The sequence below is a fragment of the Lupinus angustifolius genome, chromosome LG06 (assembly GCF_001865875.1).
Source record: "Lupinus angustifolius cultivar Tanjil chromosome LG06, LupAngTanjil_v1.0, whole genome shotgun sequence".
Lineage (NCBI taxonomy): Eukaryota > Viridiplantae > Streptophyta > Magnoliopsida > Fabales > Fabaceae > Lupinus > Lupinus angustifolius.
Genome location: NC_032014.1, coordinates 8,675,222 through 8,686,928, shown reverse-complemented (window position 1 = coordinate 8,686,928; position 11,707 = coordinate 8,675,222). Strand labels below are relative to the sequence as shown.

Genomic DNA, 11,707 nt, shown 5'->3' with positions numbered 1-11,707 from the left:
ATAGAAAATACTAGATCAGAACTAAATAAATTAAGAGTAAACCAAAGAAGAATAGGCAGAGCCTAGATCCTCTCTAGTACTAAATAGGATAGATACTAAAATTATTTTAAAGGTCCATATTTTTAGTTACTTTTCAAATTAAATAATTTAGAAACTTTTCAAATTTTCTCTCATTTCAAAGGCAGTGTCTAAAATAAATACAAATTAAATAAAACAAACTGCAAATATTATACCAGTAAAAAATTTAACTACAATAAAAAAGGTATCAACAAGATCCAACATACTTTTCAAATAATCAGGCTCCTTAAATTAAATATGCTAAAAAAGTGGTGTTTGATGTCTAATATACTTATGGAAAATGCTTTATTCAGAGAAGCAAAACCTACTTTAGTAATCTCTATCCAAATATCCAAAAGGAAATAAAAAACTAACTGTAAAAAGGTAATTTGGACTTTTCATTCAAAAATACTACTGACAGAGGTATCATCATGAATACGCCAAATAGTTTCACCCAACAGGTTTGCAACGGTGAGAACAGTTAACTGTGGGAAATAGTTTTTGTCTGCAACTGGAATGGTGTTTGTAACAATCACCTCTTGAAATAAGCCACTTGACAATCTCTCAATTGCAGGAGGGCTGTGATAATTAAAATAAGATATAACTACCATAATCTCAATACTGCTTCACATTTAATGCTGAACATAAATGCTGATATGTGGTGAAGATTTACAATAATTCACACTGCTTAAATTAATCATTCAAGGGAATGAAACTTTGGTGTATTCATGTTGGCTCATTGACAAAAAAGGGAATGAAAACAATGCTCTAATTTAAAATATATATTATAGTATTGAAGTGTCCTACATGATAGGTATCTGATATTGGAATAATGATCATTTTGAAGTATTGGTGGCTTGGTGCTACATACATAATGTAGCAATTTGAATTATAAACTAAACAAGTATGTAAATTATTGGATATTGAAGAACATTGATCAAACAAGTGTAACAATAGCACCGTTCACATTTAAGCAGTGGACTGTAGATTCTAAAACTTCACCTACTACTACTATTACCTACGGGAGAAATATAATAAATAGAGTAAAAGACCTATTTTTGCTTCCTAAAAAAATTTACTTATACCAATTTGATTTCTGAACAATTAAAAACCTTAGAATGGTCCCCAAAAATATGAAATATGGATCAAATTAATCGTTTTTATCATGTTTTTATGACCCTTGATAGGGAATGTTTTGACTTACACCTATAATCATTGAGTACTAGTTGAGTTGAGTTTTTTATTTTTTCAGAGATCAAATTGGTACGCGCAAAAATTTATAAGGACTAAAGTGAATATTCATTCTAATAAATAAAAATGTAAGGAACACAATTGAAGATGGTACCTGAAAACTGCATGAGTGCAGCACGCATACACTTCCCTGGCTCCCTCTGCATGTAACAGTGCCGCACCCTTAGAAATGGTCCCTGATTCCCAAAACAATTCAATAAGACATCATATAGAAACACATGTGAACTAAGAAAAGAGAAAAAGAAACTACCAAAAATCATCCTTCCATCTAAACAAACAGCAAAACATCAATAAGTGCTTCTTAAGGAAATACTGAAACTTTGAAGTAGCAACCAACCATCTTCTCAGGCAAATGCATGGGTAAGAGTATGATTATGAAACGGTTTTCCCTCACTGACTATCTCAACACCTTAACAGTATACTTATATTTAAATTTAATATTTAACTCATTGGTATCTAAAATTACTATAAGAATATAGAAAAATATCTTAAGTTATATTACAGAGAATATATAGATGATACTTTGATAAAGAGAGAAGATCTCATATTATGATGTTTATATCTAAGATTTGTTTACAGTATCTTAGAAGATATATTATGATTGATATTATTTTATTTTATCATTTATGATTTATTTCCTTATTTAATTAGGAGTCTAATATTAGTATAAATAGATATTAATATCATCATTCACAATATTATCAATACAATTTACTATTTTGATCTTTCATTTTTTTCTCCTTCCATATCTAAATAGTTAAATTCAGCAGTCACTGAATGAATACATGATTACGAATATTCATGTGCAAATACTCATACAATTAGCAAGGCCAAAATAAATAACCTCACAAAAGTGTTTCTATTAGTTCAATCGTAAGAGTGTCTACTGTCTAGTACAGGAAGCACACTATGCAGAACAAAATACCAGACAAACATTATAAAGTAAAAATATTGAGATATATTAATTGATACTAACACCTCGGAAGATGTGGAAAAGGTTTAAAATTGACGTGTAACTTGACAAGAAAGCTTTAATTGGTAAAGACAAGCCAAGTATATGTTAAATTGGGGATGGATTCGCCTACCAGCAGTGTCAATCATATCATCCACCATCACTGCAACTTTGCCTTTTACATCACCAATCAGGTTCATCACCTGCAGGGCAAATATAAGACAGATAGAGATACCTTGGAAGATCCATATAGTAATCCTATATTTACCTACAGCTATATGGGAAATGAGTATGGTAGTTTATAACAGATTATAGTCCTGTTTTTGCTACTACTGCTTCAGCTTTTGAATACAATAAGTATGTCATGCTAAACCATGTGTACATGCAAAAATGACAGTTACAAATATAGGTCCTCATTCCTGGCAAATACCAATGTAACTTAGAAAGGCCAATGACCAAACAACCTACTAATATGGAAATCAGATATCCAACCAACCACAAGTCACAGTTCTAGCCATACTATTGTAGTATCAGAATCCCAGCAAGGGCAAATTTATTTCTGGGAAGAAAGCCATTCGAGATTATGAGCACTAAGAATAACCGAATGATATCTATTAAGAAGTATAATCCTTATATAAATGTCAATCACAAACAAAATGTGGCATATAAAATGTTCTTCAAGATTTTGTTCCACTTATTACCTCAGCTACATTATGACCATGGCGCCTTTTGTCTACAATAGCTAAAGGTGCATCAGATAATTTCTTGGCAAAAGTGCGTGCCCTTGCAACACCACCAACATCAGGGGAAACAACCACCAAGTCATTTGCATTGATACTCTTGCTGGCAAGATAATCAAGGATCACAGGCTAATGGACATCATAAACAAAGTCATTACCAAAAAAACATGTAAAAAACAAATAGAACAATTCAGGGCTTACTTACTTGACAATGAACATGATCCACAGGAATATCAAAGTAACCCATGGACTGCCCTGAATGAAGGTCACATGCAAGAACACGGTCTGCCCCAGCTTTTGTAATAAGGTTTGCAACAAGTTTAGCTGCAATGGATTCACGCCCTTGAGTCTGATTGAAAAAATAAAAAAGCTCCGGTCATTGTTTATAAAACCCATTGGTTAGCTCAACTCCATTATCAAGCAAAAAGCACAACCAACCATGATTGTTAATTTTTCAATAAGATGGCAAAGACAAAATCAAATTATTCTCCATTTGAATGTGCATGAGAGAAAGAGAGAGATATTGAGTTATTGACTGCTGCATCGCAAATCAGCAAAAAACCAGAAAGAAGAATAAAAACTAAAAAGTACATAAAAATGCAAGCCAGTGAATAGGAATATATGTTCCACTGTGTGCAATATGTAGATCCTCATATCAAATTACAACTGACAAAAGTCTATATCAGTTACATGAAAAAATACATGCCTTTCTATCTGCTCTAGCATATCCAAAATATGGAATCACAGCGGTGATATTTTTGGCAGACGCCCTCCGACAAGCATCAATCATTATCTTAAGCTCCATGAGATTCTCATTTGCAGGAGCGGAGGTTGGCTGTATAAGGTACACATTGCATCCTCTAACACTCTCTTGCAATTGCACATAGATTTCACCATCAGCAAAATGCTTTATGGTAATCTTCCCAAGCTCCAGGGCCATGTACCGAGCAATTTCCTATTCAAAGCAACACAAAAGTTTAAAAAAAAAAACTGTGAATCAGAAAGATAATTCACCCCATGTATATTTAATTGCAATTGACTAGAAGGTTTGGTAGCTACTCAGATTCTCAAGTCAAGAAACAATCTTTTACAATACCTATCATGTTTAAGACATCAATAGATGAACGCTATTGTGCTAGATGACACCTTCGATAAGAGTAGATGATAGGTGTGTATGGGTAAACACTAAACACGTAGATGTAGCGCTTATTCAATAAGCTAAACAGAGCTTCTTTTCATAAGCTTGTCTAATAAAGTTAATGAAATGAGCTAATTGGAAGGTTATAAACTATTTCCTTAAAGTGACCATATACTCTTCCAGGCAAAAACTTTCCCACTACATGAACCAAATGGCGCCACTGAATCAAAAATGAAATTATGAATATCTATTCAGTTAAATACTCTACTCTAGTTATTAATATAGTTATAATATGATCCAAACAATGTTTCTTAAGCAAAACTCTACTGATTTTATAAAGTAGGTGTAAAAAGGGTAACAGAAAGTGTGTGAGAATAACATTTTTCTTCATCTAAATGGGTAACTATACTGAATAGTAAAAAAAATTGTAACTCATTGCACGATACTCCCACTTAGTGAGGATAGATGAAAGCAGCCTCGTCAGTAAGCAAAGGGATTGTTTCCGGGATTTCAACTCGTAACTTCATGGTAACTAAGTAACAAATTTACCAATGCCTCAAACTCACCCTCTTTTCATGGTGTGGCTGATGGGATAATAAAACATAGAAGTAAGGGTGTAAAAAATTGGTACCTGAGAAAGTACAGTGTTGGCGGTGCCAGAGAACAATTTCAAGCGGTTACCGTTTTTGTTGACGGTTCTCTCCGCCCTTTCAGGTTCAATAAACTTGGGAAGCGTCGTTCCATTCATAACCGGAATGATCGGTTTCCCGTTCACTATATTTGAAGGTTCCAGCAAACCACATTTCTACCACAAACAACAACAACAAAAAAAACATGAATCAGCGCAAACAGAACCGTTAAAATAAAATAAATGCAAAAAAATAGTTGTGATAATAACTAAAATTTTAAAAAGCAATGATGTTTAATTAATAAATTAATACCACGCTATTATTATATGAGAAGATTCGAGTGGTGGGAGAATGAGGAATGGAAGGTGGTAAGGTTCGAAGAGTGGAGTAATGAGAAGTGGAAGTGAAGAGAGAAGAAGGAGAATGAGGTCGAAGGAGTGAAGAAGCCATGAGAAATAAAACGACGACGTGTAGCAGTTAGGGCTTCTTCTTCTTTTTATGCCGCTGGGACACAAACAGAGAGTGTGTGGTTTTTGCAGCAGAAAATAGTGAATTTCAAGTTCTGTGTGAAATGTGACGCAGCGGGGATACGGGTTTCGCTTTTCACGTGTCAAGTCATTTAAAAAAGGGTCAGAGAACAAAATTCAACCAACATCAATCAATTTCTAATTATATTTTAAACGTGTTAATTCGTTTTAAAAGGGTCAAACAAAAAGGGAGGATCCAAAAAGTATATATTTTCCGATTATAAGAAAAATAAATAAATAATTGGTTTACGTGTAAGATAGGATTTCTTTAGGAGACGTACAAAGATTTTGTAGCATAATTTATATCATTCGAATTTATTGGCAATGGAATATGTGTTAGTGTTCAATTCATCAAATCAATATTCTACCATAAAGTAAGGTGATTTGTCCGGATAATCACAATCAATAAGTCCTAAAATCTCTTTCTTTTCCGATAGGCCAGGAAAGAATGAGGAACATGCGCCTATTATTGATTTCACTCCACCGAGAGTAGTATCCATTTTGGAAACGTTATTATAGTTTTGTCCCAAAAATAATATTTATTGTTTTTAAATAATGATAAATTATTTTTTATATAAAACTTAGAACAACTAATATGTAATATTTATGTATTATCGAAATAAATTTTTATTATTAATAATATTAAATATGAATGGAAAGAAGCCGTAATTTAATTTTAGAGAAAAAGAAGATGAATAGAGAAAAATATTATGGAAAAAGATATGACAAAATTATTAATAATCTACAATTTATCCGAATCCAAGAAAATTAAGTCCATCTAAAATGTGCTAATGGATTTAAATGGATATAATCCAATGCATAATTTTAGTAATGCAGAATTTGAATCCATCTATTATATTCAATGAATATTCATTGATATATCCATTAACAAACATTTTATACACTATCATTGTATTATCATCATTAAAATAGTTATCATTGACTGTTTAAAAAACTAATACAAATTAATGGTGAATGATATATTAATTTTGTATAAATATTAGTAAAATCATAAATGTCACATGCTTATAAAATATTGCAAAAAAACTTATATTTTAAAACTTCAAAAAACATTTTTTGTAAAATAAAATAAAGCAATTTTTTCAACAAAAAAAAATTAAATGGGGCTTTCTTAAGAATGTGATTTTAAAAAATATTTTATTAAAATATTCATTTTCTTCAAAAGAGTTTCTTTTTTCGATTAATAAAAATCAAATAGATTAGATATGCATCCATCCAAATCTATGAAAACTGAGTCATGGATGAGTTGGATGGATTAGAATTAATCCATTAAAATTGGATATGAATGAATCATATAATTTAAAATATGATATAAATGGATTTATATTGATGTGACATTTGGAAACCATTTATCTTAAGCAAATACTCTTTTTATTTTAAAGGTGTTTTTTGTTTATGAAAAGATAACGTAATTTTCTATTCTATTTCTTTTTTATTTTACTCAAATTAAACAATATAAAATTCATCATCTTTCTCACATTTTTCGTTCTCTTGATAATATTTATCACATGTTTCTTTATTTTTAGTTTCTTTCATCATCCAAATCTTATTCTTAGTTTCTTTCTCACATTTGGGCGCATTTATTTACTTTAGGAAAGATGAGAGCAGATCTTATGTATTGAAAGTGTGATACTTCGTGTATCATTTAATGTGATTGGTCATAAAAATATTCAACTAATAAATTTGTACCTTAAATATTTTTTCAATCAATTAAAAGAAATAACAAATAGAGTAAGACATTTTTTAAGATAACAAATATAGTCCCCAAATAATATGCTCCACTGAAGTATATATTATAGTTGCAATAGAATGACAATGTTGGAAATGTAAACAAGAAGTACATACCAAAGTGATCATGCTCACGGAACCTTTCCCCACTTTAATATTATGGATATGCATATTTTAAGCAATTCAAAGACCTATAGAAGAACAACAAAGTGTTAGTTTAGTAGTATAAGATCTCATTATAACCTAAAAAGATCAAAATGTTCGATTCTATGAGCAATATTGGTTGGAAGAGGCAATCGCACACCTCAAAAGAGACTAGTCTCTTACCTATATGGTGAGGATATCATTGGTAGTATAAAAAAGACTTTATAAAAGATTTTGAGTGTAGTATCTATACAATATCAAGGTAAAGATTTATACATAATCATTATATCATTTACCATTTATTTGAATTATTTGTTGAAGAATTAATGATAATTAAATATGAATAAAAAATTATGTAGTAAAAGTGTATAGAAGTCATACATTGTTAGTACATTTATTTTTTTCTCAAGATTTTTTTATTCAATTACTAAATTTATTTTATATTAGACTTTAACTAATTACAATCAAGCCAAGAAGATATAAGAGGTGGTAAAACTCAATTTGAGAATGCTTTATTATTTTTTATTCACAATCAAACTCTAAATTCTGATTGAAAATAAAAAAATTCTCATTATCTCTATATCAACAACCATTTGACTCAAAAGTTAAATATATTTAATAAAACTAACAAAATGTTATTATAATATTTTAATTTATAATATTTTTAATTTATACTCTTATCTATATCTATATCTATTTATATTTCTATATCTATACTATATATGAAGGGATAACATAGCATAACTACCACCATAATATAATTTTTTTCCTATTTTGTCCTTAACAATTTTAATTTTTACAAAAAAATCATATATTCATATATAACTACTACCGATATATTAATTATTAACCACTCTCTTACCTTAATTTGACCATTAAAATAAAGACAAAAAATATAATATATAGTGTACCCAATAAAAATTACAATATAAAGTACATTCAATTTAAAAAATATTTTAACTCACCAAAATAAAATATATAAAACTTAAATATTTTATACCAAAAAGTAAAAATGTGAGTCAACAAGCATAACGTGCATGTCGTCCTGCTAGTAAATATATAACTTTAAATATATATTAGAATAATTAATTAATAAAATTAAAAGTATTTTACCTATAGAGATAAGAAGGGCTTGTCATATGATTGATGTATTAATGTGAAAATGTGTGTTATTGATCATGAATATAAGTCTATATAAGGCAACAATTTTTGCTTCCTTCCAAAAGTTGAGCATGACTCGTTAAGGATTGATTTGTGTCGAGTTTTGAGTCGAGCTTAACTCAAACTATTTTTCAGTTTAAAATTGATTCAATTAAAGTTCACGAACTTTCAAGCGAGTAATGAAATCAAATTTATGGTGCACATTACTTAAAATGGTAATCATTGATGGGATATATAGTGACGTGTATAAAAGTCATATATTCTTTTCTATGATTTTTATTCAATCACTAAATTTATTTATATTGGACTTTAACTAACATAAATCAAGCTTATGAGATTTAAGAGGGGTAAAACTTGATTTGAGTATGCTTTATTATTTTTTGATTCATGATCGAACTCTGAATTTTGCTTAAAAAGAAACAAAATTCTCATTATCTAGATCAACAACCATTTGAATCAAAGGCTAAATATGTTTAATAAAATTTAAGAAAAGAAGTTATTAAAAATATTTTTAATTTATATCCTTACAAACATATAGTTTCTAGAATATATTAGAATAATTAAATAAAAAGTTTAAAAGTATTTTTCCTAGAGAGATAAGAATGGTGTGTCATTTGAGTGGTGTATTAATGTCAAAATGTATGTTATCGATCATGAATATAAGCCAATATTTCTTGCTTAAGTCCAAAGGTCAAAAGGAGTTGGGTTTGACTTAGTGTGACTCATTAAGGATTGATCAAGTCGAGTTTTGATTCGAGTTTAACTCAAACATTTTTTAGCCTAAAATCGATTCAATTAAAGTTCACGAACTTTTAAGCGAGTAACAATATCAAATTTGTAGTGCTCATTACTTAGAATGATAATCATTGATGAATGATGTAGTGAAAGTGTATATAAATCATACACAGTTAATAGTCTAGGGTGAGCAAGGATCGGGTTGGGTCGGGTAAGGTTTGTCCCTTATCCGACCCTAAATGTTGGTAGAGTCATTTTTTTGTACCCATATTTGGCCCTAGATCTGAAGCTAACCCGACCCCAAATATCGACTGACACAACCTTCGAACTCGACCTTAAACCCAACTAAATATAATGTATATCTCTTCTAGATAAAATATTCTCATTATTTTACTTATTATTATGTATATATTGTTAATCATGTATATATGACGAAAAATTTGATAATCAATGATACTTTCGACTAAAGAGAATTCATTACTCTTTATGCAATTGAATAGAAACATGTACAAACATGATAGGTGAGTAATCATAGGAAGGATTGGGACGATCATGTTTGTATCCTACCCGACCTGAAATATTGCATGAATCTAATTTTGGAACTCGAACTTGAACCTTATGAGAGTAGACCTTATTTGCATCCAATTATGATTGGGCCAAACTGCATGAGCGAGTATGAACGGGTCCTACTCACCTATAGTTAATACATATTTTAAATCACTAAATTTATTTATATTGGACTTTAACTAATTACAATCAAGTCAAAAAGATTTAAGAGATGGTAAAACTAGATTTGAACAAGCTTTATTATTTTTTTATTCATGATGGAACTCTAAAATTTGCTTGAAAACAAACAAAATTATCATTATCTAGATCAACAACCATTTGACTTAAAAGTTAAATGTATTTAATAAATATATAATTTTTTAAATATATTAGAATCATTAATTACTAAATTTAATTTTTTCCCCTAAATAGATAAGAAATATTTGTCATTTGAGTGGTGTATTAATGTAAAAATGTGTGTTATCGATTAGGAATATACGCCAGTATTTTTTTGCTTTCATCCAAAGATCGAAATGAGTTGTGTTTGGCTCAGTGTGACTCGTTAGAGATTGACTCAGATCGAGTTTTGAGTCGATCTTAACTCAAACCATTTTTCAACTTAAAACTAATTCAATTAAAGTTCACGAACTTTCAAACGAGTAGTGTCGCATCCCGATTTTTGACTGAACACCGATCACGCGACAAGTTTGGAGTCGCCACCATGTTTTTGCGGTCAAAACATAGAAAATTATTTTCTGCCCAAATATTGGATAGATTGGCCTTCGAACAAGTACTCTAGACTTGTGATTTGGTTATGGACCGAGGAAAGTATTAACATACCGTCTGACCTTTACTAAACAGTACCCGCAATAATCACATAAAACTAAGTATATCCCAAAAAAAACTTATTTAATCAAGTGATTTTATTGGATAAGAAATATATTTTTTTATTTTTGTGTCTCACAAAAGTTCATCTTGCTCCTACGTATTCTTCGGTGCAATATGGAAGAAATACTCGAGTCGAGACCGTTTTCCGTAACTTTAGAATTTAAACTCAATATTTATGCACAAATAAAACATATAGCGGTGGTTTATCAAAATAAGTTAATAATTATAAAGTATTGATATTTATATCCAAAGTAAGTAAGAAGAGTCAACATTGGTCTAAACCACATTATCTACATAGAGAGAAAGAAGAGGCAGTATTATAATTGTTGACCACTTTTTAGCTCAAATGAGATATGAAGAAAGACTCGAGTCGAGACCACTTCCATTAACTTTAGGATTTAAACTCTATCTTTGTGTACGGATAAGACATAGAGCGAGATTTATCAAAATAAATTAATAGTTATAAAATATTTATATTCAAAGTAAGTAAGAAGATTCAATATTGGTTTAGACTACATTATCCACACAGAGAAAGAATAGATATTATTATAACTGCAAACTGTTTTTCAACTCAAACGAAATATGAAGAAAGACTCGAGTCTAGACCGCTTTCCTTAACTTTAGGATTTAAAAAGGTTTTCGAAATAATTATAACATTGTTTTGTATTGACATGATTAATTTGAAAAATAATATTTTTAATAGTGATTAACTCTTGAAATTATAAACTTCTATGTATAAGAATATTCACTTAATGGTGATACATATAATTATAGAATCCCTTAAATATGAAAATGATTATTTTTATTATTATTTACGATTAATATGAACATGTTAATGATAATTACAAGATTTAAATTAGATACTTTTTTTGTAACAAACCAATCTTGAAAATATTCATTTTTAGTATTATAGTGATTATCTTTTGGTACATTTTTTTGGGTACAATGTTAGAATGGTCTAGTATTTATACCATATTTTAGACATCTTTTTTCCTAGCATATGGCCTAGTATTTATACCATATTTTGGTATAGGTGAGGATTTATTTTAGAAACCATTAACCAAAATATTTTGGTATAAATACTAGGCCATATTTTAGAAACCATATTTTGGTTAATGGTTTCTAAAATATGGTATAAATCCTCACCTGGCCAAGACATCTTCTTTCCTAGCAGCAACAACACCACCATA

The 11,707-nt window shown here is 29.6% G+C and overlaps 1 protein-coding gene across 1 annotated transcript; it reads right to left on the bottom strand.

Moving 5' to 3' along the window:
- LOC109349584 (ribose-phosphate pyrophosphokinase 1-like) lies at positions 205-5,340 on the bottom strand. The gene is made up of 8 exons (XM_019590441.1): positions 5,080-5,340; positions 4,770-4,943; positions 3,707-3,955; positions 3,206-3,349; positions 2,962-3,129; positions 2,394-2,463; positions 1,403-1,484; positions 205-636 (listed from the first exon to the last, which is right to left on the bottom strand). Exons 1-8 carry the CDS (start codon positions 5,215-5,217, stop codon positions 456-458), a joined length of 1,206 nt encoding a protein of 401 aa, XP_019445986.1. The 5' UTR covers positions 5,218-5,340; the 3' UTR covers positions 205-455.

Excerpts from the sequence above, each read along its gene's own strand:
- LOC109349584 (XM_019590441.1), bottom strand. The coding sequence starts at position 5,217 with ATGGCTTCTTCACTCCTTCGACCTCATTCTCCTTCTTCTCTCTTCACT. Across the intron at positions 3,350-3,706 it reads ATGCTAGAGCAGATAGAAAG|ACTCAAGGGCGTGAATCCAT; the intron begins GCATGTATTTTT and ends TTTTTCAATCAG. Across the intron at positions 2,464-2,961 it reads ATGGTCATAATGTAGCTGAG|GTGATGAACCTGATTGGTGA; the intron begins GTAATAAGTGGA and ends TTTGCCCTGCAG.